Raw genomic sequence first — 14515 nt, forward strand, 5'->3', positions numbered from 1 at the left:
AGTGTTGAAGCCCACAAATATTCGTGTGGTTGTGCCACAGATGGCAGCCTTTTCATACAGCCGCAGCACTAAACTGAAGTCTTCAGTCTTGGTTCATGAAACATTTCTCTTTTCCCCAATGGGAGGCTCCCTCTACCACCTTGCTAGTGACCCTGAGCATCTGTCCCAGCCAAGAGCCGAGGGAAACGCTCCCTAGAGAGCCATGTTGGGTAACGCAGAGTTGTAACTGCCTATTAAAACAGGAAACTGACAAACTCTTGTAAACCAAACTCATTAGTCATGTCCTGAGACACTCGCTCTGAGCTGTAACATTTTAATTGGTATCCCATTGCCTGTTTGATTTCGTTGTTTCCTTTTTTTTGTTTTTTTGTTGTTTTGTCTCTTTAATGTCCATGTGTGTTTGGGCCCCAAGCAGATAAGCTGTCACTGAGCTAAACTAGAATTTTATGCAGAAATTGAACAGCAGTTTAGATTGAAAATATTTCCTGTGTACTTATATGCTTACTTTCCATTCTTTTCATAGTCAACAGATTTACCCTATAAAAAGTGGAATTTCATCTTCTGTTTTTTTTGTAGGACATTCCTGCAAACTACTGACCAAGAACATGGGCATGCTCGTGATCAATGAAGACACTCTAGACGTAAGTATAAAACAACAATTATTTCATAAAATCTTTATTTATTTATCTTTTAAAAAGCTACAAATCAAAATAATCTCATTGTTACTTGGTTCATGCGTTCGCATTTTCTGAAGATCATATTACAACTGCTACACCTACAGTAAAGAGACAGCATTGTCAGAGGTCAAGGAGAAATGAGAACTCAAAACATTTCGCTACGTTTTATTTTTTTGTGAGCTGTATAGTAACAGAAAAGTGCCATCAGAATATAGAACAGTATCCTAAATGTATTCACAATTCTTTTCTATACCTACAAAATTCTATACATGCGTTAAAGAAATTACTATGGACTATTTTCAAATATGTCAGGACATATAATATTCTCGTCGTATCCTCACCTAATTGCTGAGAAATAAACTGTCTCCAAACTGAAAGGATGAGGCCGGAGGGAGCCTTCCACCTGAAGCCACCACACATCTTAAAATCTGCTTTCAACATCTTTAAGACACCCAGCAGAGAAGTCTGTTGACCCCCTCAGCAGGAGAGCCTTGTCTGTTGTTTCAGGGATCGAAAAGGGCAAGTCCCTGCACTTCCAGCAAGAGAAAGCTAAGCAGAGGAGAAACTCGACTGAGTTTAGTTTTGTCGGTCGAGAAAGGGGGGGAGATGGCGAGAAGAAGTGGACGAGGGAGGGGCGAGCAGCAGGGGGAGGAGGAGGGGAACCGGGGGTGATGACGGACGGCCTTCACTCTGTCAGCCAGTCGTTAAGCGTGATGAATGGAGTAGAGGTAGAAATTCGGGGTGTTTGCATTTATAAAGCACGCGGACCAGCGCTTTGAAATGTCACCTCCCATTCTGCTGTAGTTGAGCAGATGCTTACATAAGGCAGTGTGTTAAAACGCGAAAGGAGAAAAGCTCTCCTCCAAGTCTGAGGAGGCACAGGCAGCGGGGCTGAGACTCCTGAGTGCTCTCGTGCTGCGAAAGAGAGTAATTGGAGCATGTCTTCCTTCTTCGCTGTGTTTAGAAACGGTTATCAAAGGCAGGACAAAACTTTCAACATCCTCAGCACTAAATCTTACTTGAACTGATATTCCCAAAGTAAAACTATGTCTCCGAGGTAAGATTAGGTCATTTTGAAAAGCTTTGTCTTCCAGTCAGTGTGTTTAATCATCATGAGCGCAAGCAGCACTTATTGTTATTAGTATATTAATCTTTACGAAGCACAGTTGTAGATAGATGGGGTTCATTATTTTCATATTTCCAAACACTGTGTCTTTAACCGGTCATGCTGAGGTGATTTTTCAGTGACAGTCAAACGTATGTGTCCATAGACTTCTAACTAAGGTGGACCATCCCCTTTTTGGGTGCCTCCAAGTCTAAGACAGATGATGACATTACATCCATACAAATGTCCAGATCCCACATCATGAGTGTCACATCCTGTTGGGTATATCACTCAAGGCCTATATCAACAATGGAGCTCAGTCTTTACAGGATGCTCTTGTGGCTCTCTGAATGGACGCCACATACCCACTCCAAAACCAAACACTAGCTAGTCACATAGGCTAAACCGGTCATTATAGCCATAACAAAGAGGTTTTAGGAGGAGATGTGTAGCATTAGTGCTAAAATTCCTCAGTGGAAATTAGGGGGCGAAATGGCCGCCCTATTTAGGAAATGGGTTGTCATGTGCTTATCACACGATGGGATGAATTGATTGTGCCCCCAAACAAAGTGAATTCTTTCTCATACACATAGTACACCAGCTTACAGACATCCATGCACTCACACTGAGATGTCATCTAAAGAACCCTCTCATACTCACAGCCGCTGTAGTTGAATTGAGCAGTTGTAGTTGGATGTAGATATCACAACCTTCTGGCCTGAACACACACACACACACACACACACACACACACACACACACACACACACACACACACAAACACACACGGCTGCCCACTGCTCGCCATTTCGTGCTGTTTTACAGACCCCATCAGGGATGGCTAAGTCCTCACAGCTGCTCTCTGCTTGTATCCTCTTGCTTAGTTTCTCTCCTCTGTTAATCCATCATCTCTCTCTGTGCGTGTCTCTCACTGGCCGTCCGTTGCTTTGTGAAACGTAAAGCCCCTTTCTCCAAATATTTCCTTTAAGCTGGGGTTTCAGAGTTTTGTTATGCCAAGCGAACATTGGATGGTCCCCGTGGTACAATCTGACTGCTTTGACATATCTGACCTCAACACCAGGCCGGAGCTTCCCCCCCTCCCCTCCCCTCTCCCTCCCTTCTTCAGTCCTGTTAATGGCCACCATTTATTTTTTATTTTTTATGATTTCAGCTGTTTGGGCATCTGCATGGCAAATTAAGTTCCATACAATGCACAATACATGTCACTATTATTTTACAAGTCCACCAGAATGTTAAAGAGATCATTACATGAAGCGTTACTTGCTTATGCAGCTCATTCAAATGTTTTACGATTTCAACTGAAAACATGCCGTACATCTACCCATCACTCAGATAATGGTTACATACAGAATTGCTTTCATTTGCGAATGACATCACCATCTGCGGTGAAGTTGATTAAATGATGAATACAATGATGATCTCACCACCGTCCATCATGTCCACATGCCTGAACACCTAATCCTCATGTCAGTCTCATATTCACAGCTTTTCTTCATCACGTATCATCATAGCTGTATATACTGTAAAAACAAACAGGATCCATCCACAGGACTCATCAACGTTATCACCTCGTTGCCAAGATCTGAGAGAAATAAATATGAGAATCAAAAATGAATATCTAAAATATGAAGAGCAGCTGGTCGGCAGCAGGCAGAGATAGGAGAGGATAAATCTGCTTATTTGACACTAATATGGATACAAATTATTATATATATTAATCTGTAGAGTCTAAAATCTCTTGAGTAGAGATAAATTAACTTTACTATTGCAAGGAAGTATGAATGCCACTGTGGAGCACTTTTAAATGTTTCTAATGAAACACAGAATATATGTTCATAATATTTCCTTATCATTGAATTGTGATTTGTCTTCCATTTAAAACAAAATCTTATTTTACTTTACAAATAGTTGATCTGTTATCCACAGGTGTTTATACACACTTAATTAATTTAGCCAGTATAACTGATGGTATTTTTATTATAATTGTATCATATTTTTGTATTTCTTAATTAATCATAATCAGCTTGCACAGAAGGCTCGTGAAAGCCAATCCACCAGGGCAAAATAACAATGTTTTTCTAACAACAGTGCACATTTCCTCAGACCACTCTAACACTATGGGCTTGAAATTAAAATAACAACAGCTAATGTTCATGAAATGTTTTCCATCACGCAGGCAACAAGGGAAACGCTCAGCCACCACGTTGGAATGCTGGGAGATGCCCTCTACAAGGAAAACGACTTTGCCCTCATTATTGACGGGAAAACTCTGAAGTACGCCCTCACGTTCGGGGTGCGTCAGTACTTCCTGGACCTCGCCCTGTCCTGTAAAGCTGTCATATGCTGCAGGTAAGATTTGTGCCCGGAACAATAAAATAAACCTGAAACACCAACAAAAGAGAGCAAGTAAGACTTGCAAGAAGGGCTGCAACTAAAATGTGATTAAATGTTTTGTCTACAAAATGTCATCTAGCTGTCAGACCAAACCAAAAGATACTTATTTAAAAATTGTATGAACCGAGAAAAAAAACAAAGACCCGCAATCGACAATCTACACGTAGATAATGTCGGGCGTTTTGCTAAGAACTCTGTAGTTGAACTTCAAAGTATTATTTCTGCCACAAAGGTCATTCAGTATTTTAATGGCAGCAGTAAAAAAAGTGTGATAGTTATAAATTTAAATAGCAACTTTCAACATCACTGTTGACTTGACCAAGCAACATAAATAATAGGAAGTACTTAAGTACTCAAGAAACCATGACGGAGTCTGGGGCCAGAAGTCAGCACCACAGCAAACCTTCAGATGCCACATTATTGCAAAGTACATTATGTCAAATTTGTATTTATCTTTCCCCCCTCTCACTTCTACCTGCCTTTGCCGTGTGCACACTCGTTGGCCACTAAGATACACCAGGAGATGAATGAGGCCTCTTAAACCACGGAGAACATAAACATGAACAGTTTCACAGCTAAAGACAGACATGCAGTTTACAGCATCATCTCCAGAGACTTTCTTCACTCTACGCGGGGCTGACTTTGGTGCATAAAGCGGAAGCTCTTGTGAGGCGGGAGGCTTTGCTGTTAGTAAAGGTATAAAGTTAAAGTTGAAGTCTTGTAAAGGAGTTATAAAATGTGTCACAACCACAATCGAATGAATCAAGAAAGGTCCTATAGGGGACTCAGAATATGACAAGTAGTATTTGTAGTAGTAGATCCCAGTAGGTACAGTGCAGTCATTGTCACTGTCAACTTTTGACCCTTATAGGAAATTAAATGCAGTCTCTGCAGATATCTGCTTTCTAACCTGCATCTGCTTTTTTTGCTTCTCAATGAATAAATATTATTTACAAAATGCCCTCATGTTTGTTTTTAGAGTGCTCAGACAGTTTGGCCTGACTGTCTGTACGCCACAACTTAATGTTCTTCAAGTCTGATCTCGAGATTTCATAATAATATTTTGTACACACCCACACACACAGTATTTTGTAAATGTAATACTGTAAAAAGTTGGAGATTTTGTAACAGTACATTTTTAGTAGGGTGTACAATCTCCAGGTACAATCTTAAATCATTATTTACGCTGTATTGCACTTTTAACTGTATATGAGTCACTGTTGCCCTCATACTTGCGAAAAGTCACTAGTTGTGAATTCAACCTTCCAAGCTCCATTTCTTCTCGTTTATTGTTCTTTTTCATAAACACGGATCTATTATTAATTTGACATTCATTGTGTTGCTGCTCCCTTTTAGAGTATCTCCTCTTCAGAAGTCGGAGGTGGTCGAGATGGTGAAGAAACAGGTGAAGGTGATCACGCTGGCCATCGGTGACGGTGCTAACGACGTGGGAATGATCCAGACGGCTCACGTCGGTGTGGGAATCTCAGGCAACGAGGGTCTGCAGGCAGCGAACTCCTCAGACTACTCTATTGCTCAGGTGAGAACAGTGTCAGGGGCCTACACTGTGTGAGGATAAACATATTGATTAGTATTGGAAATGGAAGACACAAGTATCTGAAGTGGGAAGTTTATCAATATTTTGATTCAAAGTCATAATTGAGCTTTTGTATCGGGACTTCGACAGCTTCGTGTAACTTTGAGTGCCTGATGCCATCACGTTTGAGGTCAGAGAGGGTGAACAAAGACAATCTTCAAGAATTTAAAGCTGTGGAAATTCAGTTATAATAGTAACTAATTCAGATAAAAAATATTGACACACTCTGACACCTGAGCTTAAATATGTACATAAGTGAAAACCATACCAAAAAAAAAACAACAACCGTGAATTTAACTTCAGAATATGTTTACTTTGCCACTGCAGGTGCATGTCCTCAATCTGGCAGCAGTACACTGATATTTATGCCCTCAGAAATTCTGATTCCTCAAATTATCAGTCCTGTCGCTGTCTTCTCAAATGCGATATGTGTTAGTGATAGCTTGGCACATTGTTCTCAGTAACAAAGGGTCATATGTCTGAAAGGTCTCCAGCTTATACAGTGAAGTAGTAACACCTGTAAAACAGGCATCTGGTGACACATAACTCCCAACACGACTATACAGAAACGGATTCTGGCGAAATGCTACTTAAATACATGCTTACATCCTAGTAACCAGTTAGTCTGAAACTGTGCGTCGACATGTGATACCTGTTAGCAACAAAAGCCGTGGCGTTCCGGTATCATGGCTCTCTTATACAGCACGCCACTCAGTACATCGTGTTTCTGTTACAGCCAAGGGGCTTGAGAGTATGGGAAAGCAAGGGTTGACGAGGACACAGTACACTTTCTGTGCCTCAGTAGGCAATTACTATTCAAGAGACCTGGATTTGTCTTAAGTGCCCCCTTCAGTCCACATGACATGTAGGCAGGGTACGTCTTTCAAAAACAGGTGGCCTCTTATAATCCATTCAGGTTGTGTCCCAGCGTCAAATTAAATTACATCTCCAGACTTCCAGTGGTACTTTCCGCATCTTCTTGTTTCGCTACATTAACTGCAATTTGCTGACTGCAAGCTGAAATCAATCCTTGGACGCAGTATAACTTGTTTTTCTAAACCTTTACATGATTTATGTTAATGTTCTGCAGTGTCAAAGGAGCTCCTTGCTGCTGTAGATTATTAAGCAGCTAGCGCCTAAGATTGAAAACTCAGAGTTGTCTGTTAGAGTAAGTGGAGAGTAAAGAGGCTTCAGGCCGAGGCACCTCTGCTGTCCGTCTGTCATCAGCTCCGGTCTGTGTTAACTGATGTTTGGTCCAGCCGTTCGAGGGGTCACGCAAACTGTGCTTTCATTTCACCGAGGGGTTCTGTGGTGACGCTGAAAGACAAGCAGGCCTTCAAATAAACAAACGTGTGTTCCTCTCAAAAATGTAAATTTAATTTTTCTTCTTCAGCTCCACCTCCCTGCTTCAGTTACATCCACATTTTTTTTTTTTTTTCCCCTTTGTGGATGGCACATTTGCGTACCAGTTCTGCTTGTGTTATCACACTGATCAGCCAGAAATTGCACTGAAATTTAAAGTTCACTGCAGGGCCTAAATAGTGGTGTAATTATGAAGCAATTTAACTATTATGCTGAGACCTTGGAGACCAATGCCCCCATATTAACCCCTTTAATTTCAGCAACTCAAAGCTTGGCCGTACAGTCTTTGACTAGACATTTCTGGAATGTGTTAGTGAGAGCCTTGGCCACAATGCCTCATCAGTCCTTTTGCTCTCTGCTGGGGAATGACAAAAGACCTTCTTTAATCTTGAAGTTCCTGTAACTGCTTTAGTGTTCCAGCACTGATCTCTGATAATGAGGAACCATTAGACAGTCTACTGTACACAGACTTGCACCATTCATTCATCTTGTCGTTTTCCTCCATTTACTTCCCTCCCACACAGTTCAAGTACTTAAAGAATCTGCTGCTTGTCCACGGAGCCTGGAATTACAACCGTGTAGCCAAGTGTATCCTGTATTGCTTCTACAAGAATATCGTCCTCTACATCATCGAGGTGAGTCTCCAACAGTTGCTCTCAAGACTGAGTCATGCAATGAAAGCAGAGCTTTGTGATCTTTTTTTTTTTCCGAACGACACAACTTAGTAAAGGCAAAGATTCCCTGTTAGAGTTTCTATGTTTGTATTTCTGTTGACTGGCCCCTCAACAGGATCTGCCTGCCAATTTGTGCAGGTCCTGGGTGAATGGTTTGAGTTTTTACATTGCTGGGCAAAATATACACACACAAGCGGACACACTCACAGACAAACACACACTGTAATTATAAAAAAAAACATATATAATTGAGAGGAAGTCTGGCTTTAGAAGGTCCTCACAAGTTATTGGAGGTACAACCAGTGATGCTACCTATTTATTTCTATCCGCTAGAATCACAAGATATTAATTCTATTTTATGCTGTGTTGAGAGCAGTTACAGCCAAATATGAAAATAACATTGGACAGTCTAAAAACAAAAGAAGAATTATTATTTAAAAGTTGGCAATGATATAATAATATTGTTGTTGACCTAATCGCAGCATCAGAATGTCACTGAAATATTGAGAATCCAAAATATTATCGCCTGTTTAATCTAGCAAAACACAAGAAAACCATTCAACAAAATGGAATAAAGTGTAATAAAGTATATCATATTTTTACTGTATTTATATTTCATGATTTGACAGATTTGAGCAAATTTTAACCTCATTTATATGTTAAAAATAATGTAAAGTGGAGAGGGAAAGTTTGAACGAACAGACAATAAGTAATTGTATTGAATTTATGCTCTGCCCAGTGATTATTCAAGTTTTATTGCACTGATGTCCTTGGGATGGAACATTTATAGCAACTCTCCCTCTATATCAGTGGATGAGGGTTAAGTACGTTTCACGCATGTTTCTCCCGGCACCGGTCAGATGGTGTGCGGTGGGTTTGATGGTGTTTGACAGAGACCAGATCCAGTGCAGATTGCAGCTTTAGAGCCACAACCAAGAGTGACCAGACAGGTTAAGTGCTTCCTATCAGCAGCAGCTTTATCACTGGCCGTGCTCAGATGTTTTGATCTACAAACCTTTGCACTTGTCTGACAAAACGACCGACTTTAGGTTTGCTTCTCTTCTCAAAAATTGTAGTTTGATCACATGTCCCACATCACATATCAGGAAATTGAAAGGCAAATTTGGAGCAATATGGTCATATGAACAAAATATGCTCCTAATTGCAAGTGAAATATTAGTGTATTTCCCTTGCAGCTTGTTAACTTTTTAATTAGTTAGAATTATGGTATGTCAGAGTCTTTGGCTTCACCACACAGCAGGAATTAAAGATAAATGACATTAAAAAAAACAACCATAACACCAGGGAACCGAACAAAAAGAAAAAGACACTACTTGAGCATTAAAAAAAAAAAAAAAAAAAAAGCCCCTCCACCCCCTCACCTCCCAGCTCTCTCTACACATGTTGCCTGAGGGGGTCCAGTGCACATAGGAAGCAAATGATTTACAGTCTTCTACTGTATTTGCTCATAAAAAAGACAAATAGAAAAGTGCTCCCTGGGCCAAACACTTAAGTGATCAGCCTCACGTTTTTAAAACATCATCACCACATAACCTGTTATGGAAATACGAGCACTTTAAAATTCTCTTTTGTTCATCCTCTTTCTGTGACACTTGACCTCTGATCCCCTTTTTCATCCTCATTGCAGTTTATGTGCCGTGGAAAATCAGTAGACTACCTTCAACATTCCAGCGCGTCTATCTCTGACGCATTCTGAACTGAAATGAAAGAGGGTAGTTGGTCTCCGTCCAGGTTATAAATTCATTGCAACTGTTCGATCATGCTGCACTTTTCCAAAATAGCCGTTACACTATAGCCGAGTTCAAAGCAAAATGACATTTTCAGCAAATATGATTTTCTTTTGGCAGAACCGTTAAACTTGACTTTTCATTGGCCTGAAAAGTAAAGATGTTTTGTTTGACCCTGTTTATAACCATGTGTAAACTTTACAGTGTTTCCTTCACTCTGGGTCTAATGTTTCAGTGCAAAAAAAAAAGTGGCATAACCTCTAATGTTTATATTTTATACATTCAAGAATAAACCCAGTTGTTTATTCTCATTTTTACTCCGTTATTCTTCGTTTCAATTCTCAATGGACCTGTCTATCGATAGAGTCCATAATCACATCAGAAACCTGGTCAAAATTCCTCTCGACATCCGTTGTTTGCGTATCCAACTACAGCTTTGAAACATGCCAGGTCCCTTTTCAAAGGTCTTTTCCAACAACTGGAACATAACTTCTATAGTTCTGTCTGCAAGGCGAGCTTTTTTTTTTTTTTTTTTTTTTTTTTTTTAACCCCTGCACACCTTTTGTTGCTCTCTGAAAACATAACCCCTCCCACCCCCCTCCACACTGCACTCCTTCAGGGGGACTGAAGGAGATAATAGGACATTTCTTCAATGTTTGGCTGCTTCAGTATTTCAAATGTCGCTGTTTTGTAAGTCCCTGACATCTAACACAGCAGCAACCCTGGGGTATGAGTCAAAGCTGCATTTGTTGCACTAATAGGTTTACTTTTGAGCTTGCATGTTTTTCTCGTCGACTCTCGGGCTTCCATGCGAGGAGAGAATCGGGGATGTTGCAGGGAATTTTATGTTTTTGTTCACAGCACCATTGTCCCGTACAGTGTGTTACAATTTGAATGCCAGGGCTGGGAGACTCTGTGTTTAAGCCGCTTTTCATCGCCCTCTCTTTCCACTGGGTCTTTGGTCCCATATAAGAGACATAGAGTAGGAGGGTGAAGGATTCTTGGGCCATTGTGAAAGAAGTGAATGTGAGCGCAACTTAGTCTGAAGCTTATGGAACAGATCAGGGTTCTGTGTGACTCACCAAAGGTTAATTGTGAGTCAGATTGTAAGGCTGTCACTCCAGAGGATGATTGACTGACAGGTGGAAGTGCTTCACAGTTTTTCTTTCGGCTCTTCAGGTCCTGTTGATTACTGATGACTTTTTTTTCTTTTCCTAATCAGTTTGAGAACAGTTTCAGCATGGTCACATATGAGGCGTAACTTTTTATCTGATCGAAAAAGGAAACTTTGATTGTACAAATATTTTAAACAATACGCCCTGCAAAGTATTCAACTGTGTTCATAACTCATCATTTTGACTTTGTTACAAGTTACACCACTGATTAAAGAATAGGAGGGAAAAGAATGAAATTCAGCCACAATGAAGCTAAGAGACCTTTTTAAAGGAAGCCATAGCAACTCAGTTCAAATGGTCGATCCAGCTGGCCACTCGTGTTTGATTGACACTCTGCCAGGGTGCTACAGAGGGGCTGATGGACAAGTGGCATTTATGAGGCAATTACACGAAAGCTCATTCAGTTGGAGCTCAGCGTAGTCAGAGCCGGCTCCGAGTAGCAGAGCAAAGCTTGCCGACCAGTAGCACTGAATAATCCACGGAGGCCGTGCCAGGCATTGTGAGGCAGCTTCTGTTTGTAGCGCCACATATTTCCAGGATATTTATCAGCTCCTTCTTTATGTCCCGCGTTATTCTTTACTTGCTTTGTGTATGAATGCCATTAGCAATTCTGTAGTGCGAAGCTTAAGAGTATCAGGACTCACATTGTTGGGGACAAATGTCATGTCCTCCCACCCCACCCCCCTCCCAACACTCTCAGCCACTTCCTGCAAAGCTGCGGAGCAGCCATGGAATCAATGATTTTTTATTAGCTGATGAATATGCAAATCTTCTTATCGGCGAGCAACTGCCCAATCCTCCTTTTTTTCAGCTCCCGCTTCCCTCCATCACTGTTTTTCACGATGTGCAGTGGGGGAGAGAGGCCAGCCACACCCCTCCACTGAGTGGCACTCAATGAGGAGAAGAAAAGAGGAAGAAAAATCCTGCCTGGTACTTCCCCTAATGAGCAAATCAATGCATCTGTCCCTCAAGAGACGGAGAGAGTGAGAAAGAAAGAGAGAAGCTATTGGGACCCGAAGGACCAGGCCAAAACACTCACACAGAAGCAGTTACCACACGCTATGAATAGGAGCCTTTTTTTTAACTTAGCACAACAATATATCAGCCCAGAGCCTCTCATTGAGAAGACCTGTAATTAATTCAGCAGTTTGACCTACCCGCTAGCCTCTCCTTACCGTTGGCTTGAGCCACACTAATGGTTGAACTTGCCTCATGGCTTGGGCTCCATCTACACATAACCCATAGCAACGGCATCTGAATGTATTCTCAACAAGCCAAGAACCAAAACACCTAAAACTATTGTTGTTCTGCCAGTACATGTACTGTGTGTCTTTTGGGTTCAGAGCCACATGGTCCCAGAGACAGCTGAGTATCCCACATGAGTTTAAAAGCAGGCCCACCAATTGAAAAAGAAACAACATCATGGTAGAGTGCACCTGATGGAGTAGAGGGTGGGATCTGTGATGGGTGGGTGTGGCAGAGGGGGGAGGGAGGTGAGGGACAGGGTCTGAGGGCACACACATAAACACAAGCTTCTTCTGCAGCCCCCCCCCCCCCCATGAAGGGAATGAACAGGGTTAGGTTGTGTGTGGGACATTTGTTTTCATGCATACGCTTACACGATTAAATGGGAAGGACCAGTGGCAGATTGGAATCGGTCGTGTAGACAGTGACGGCGGCGGGTGGGGCCGTCAAACCAGCTTTGTCCCAATCTGAGAATTTGTAGCAGTTCATGCCTTCATAATGAAGTTAAATGAAGCGAGGAAATGCCTGGTTGGCCACGGCCAAAACACAGCACCCCTGATGTTCCCTTAACAGTTTTAGCGCGAGCAAGAACCTGTTCTGGACCACGAAGTGTCAAACTGTAACACTGAGGTTCGATTTCTGATTCTCAGTTTGCAAACTGTTTTCAGGTTGCGCTGTCGGTTTCACTCCAGGATGTGTCAGATAAATCCGCTTTACACCAATAAAACAATCATTCATGTGCCTTTTTTTCCTACCCGATTGCAACAACTGCTCTGCTTGCATGTTAGAATAATTCACTGAGAATACCTCGCTTCTGTCCTGATCTCAGGGGCATTGTTTTCTTCAGATATGGTGATCAGACTTGTTTCCACCCAGCCGATGGTTTAAATTACCTCTGTCTCCCTGTCCTGACACAATATATCAAAGTCTCCATCATTCAGAGTCCCACAGTCCTGACTCCGCCCCTGCAACTAACCTCATCTGTCACACACATGTCATCAGGTAGATCAAGGAGGGAAACAGTTGGTAAGATAGATGGTTGAAGGTAATCCTGTGATGGATCCTGTGGACAATTTGCATCGTGGAGGTAGCATTTGGAGGTCTTGGCTTTCCCACCGTCTCAAATTTTTTTCTCATTTGGCCTGTTTTGGCCCTTTTGCCTTCCTTCAGTTTGAAATTTGCCTAAGTTAGACTGATCACATGCTGATCACAGGTCAGCACTTCAACCTAAACCGCATTCGTCTCAGGATCTTTTAATTCTTCTTCTCACACAACAGGAAACATTTTACTCCGGACACAACCGGTATTACAAGATGTCTCAACTTTGCAGTAATTTTAAAGATGTATCAATAGGACCGGTGTTCTTTCTTTGATCTGTTCACATTATGTGAATGACAGATCCTGCTCTCTGTATCTCAGTTCTCTGTTGACACAAGACAGTGAATAATGGAGTGTGACAGAAAAATGGATTGTTAGTCAGTAGACACAGTGAGCCCGTCTTAAATCTGATAACGGTAACCACTCACCCTCACTATCACTAATGGGAAGCACATACTGAGAGGGTAATCAGAGAGGCTGCAGACATTTAGTAGTGCTTTCATCATCTTTTTTTGAGTAATGCCTCCAATATCAAGTTCATAAGTGCCTCACAGATTAAACTGACAGTATTGTAAGAGGGAGATGTGAATATTTTGGACATTGTTTGCCAATGAAAATGATGAACTCTGAAATATAAACTATAATAAAATACTTTAGTTTTTGTTCTTGTTTTGCTTTTCTGACTCTTTCTTTGTGTTTTTTTTTTTTTTTTTTTTTGCCTTTCTCAGATCTGGTTTGCATTTGTCAATGGCTTCTCCGGTCAGATTCTGTTTGAACGCTGGTGCATTGGATTGTACAATGTGGTAAGTGTTAATAAAATTGTGTCTCTAAAAAGCCCTCTTTACTCCTCTATCCCTGTCCCCTCTTTGACACAGACCGAATTTGCTGTGTTGCCCCAAAACTGATCCTTTTATTGCATGACTGTCATCAGCGTCCTGAAAATTTTTCACTTTATTTATGACCTGTTGTCAAGTCCATATTCCCTCTGTGCCCTAAACTATGTACTGAATGTGAAAGAACAACAGGTTTTGCTTGCCCCAAAGAGCGTAGTTAGTAAGAGCAGCTACGTTTGAATGATAAAAAGAATAGGAAGACTGGAGCAGGAAGTGAGCCGGCTGCCGATGTAGGGAGTCCCACAGGGCACTTTAATGGGACCACTCCTAATGAACTCATATTTCATTTCTGTCATGAACTAAGTAGAAGGAAAAAATGTGCATCTGTAGTCTGATCTTTAATACCATACTCTTAAGACCACAAGGAGTCGATATGTAACTTAAAACTTTTTTAAAAAACAAAATCCATTCAATCAACAAAAATGAATGAGGGAAGTGTGAAGAGAAATTTCCCCATGCTCCGGATTGGCCTCGAATGGAAGTAATTCATGGGAGGGACAAACTGTCAAGTCAGAAGGACGTTTCC

General features: G+C 41.4%; 1 protein-coding gene across 2 annotated transcripts in view; it reads left to right on the forward strand.

The window, feature by feature from the left end:
• atp8a1 (ATPase phospholipid transporting 8A1) overlaps positions 1–14515 on the forward strand; it is a 103599-nt gene that overhangs the window by 65320 nt on the left and 23764 nt on the right. For both annotated transcript variants that reach the window (XM_069171912.1, XM_069171913.1), the window contains 5 exons: positions 577–641; positions 3980–4152; positions 5554–5737; positions 7681–7791; positions 13825–13899. In XM_069171912.1, the coding sequence (XP_069028013.1) occupies positions 577–641; positions 3980–4152; positions 5554–5737; positions 7681–7791; positions 13825–13899 (608 nt within the window). The remainder of the gene's footprint in view (positions 1–576; positions 642–3979; positions 4153–5553; positions 5738–7680; positions 7792–13824; positions 13900–14515) is intronic.

The sequence above is a fragment of the Embiotoca jacksoni genome, unplaced genomic scaffold, assembly GCF_022577435.1.
Source record: "Embiotoca jacksoni isolate LCO1_2020_lvr unplaced genomic scaffold, fEmbJac1.0.p SCAF_5, whole genome shotgun sequence".
NCBI classification, from domain to species: domain Eukaryota; kingdom Metazoa; phylum Chordata; class Actinopteri; family Embiotocidae; genus Embiotoca; species Embiotoca jacksoni.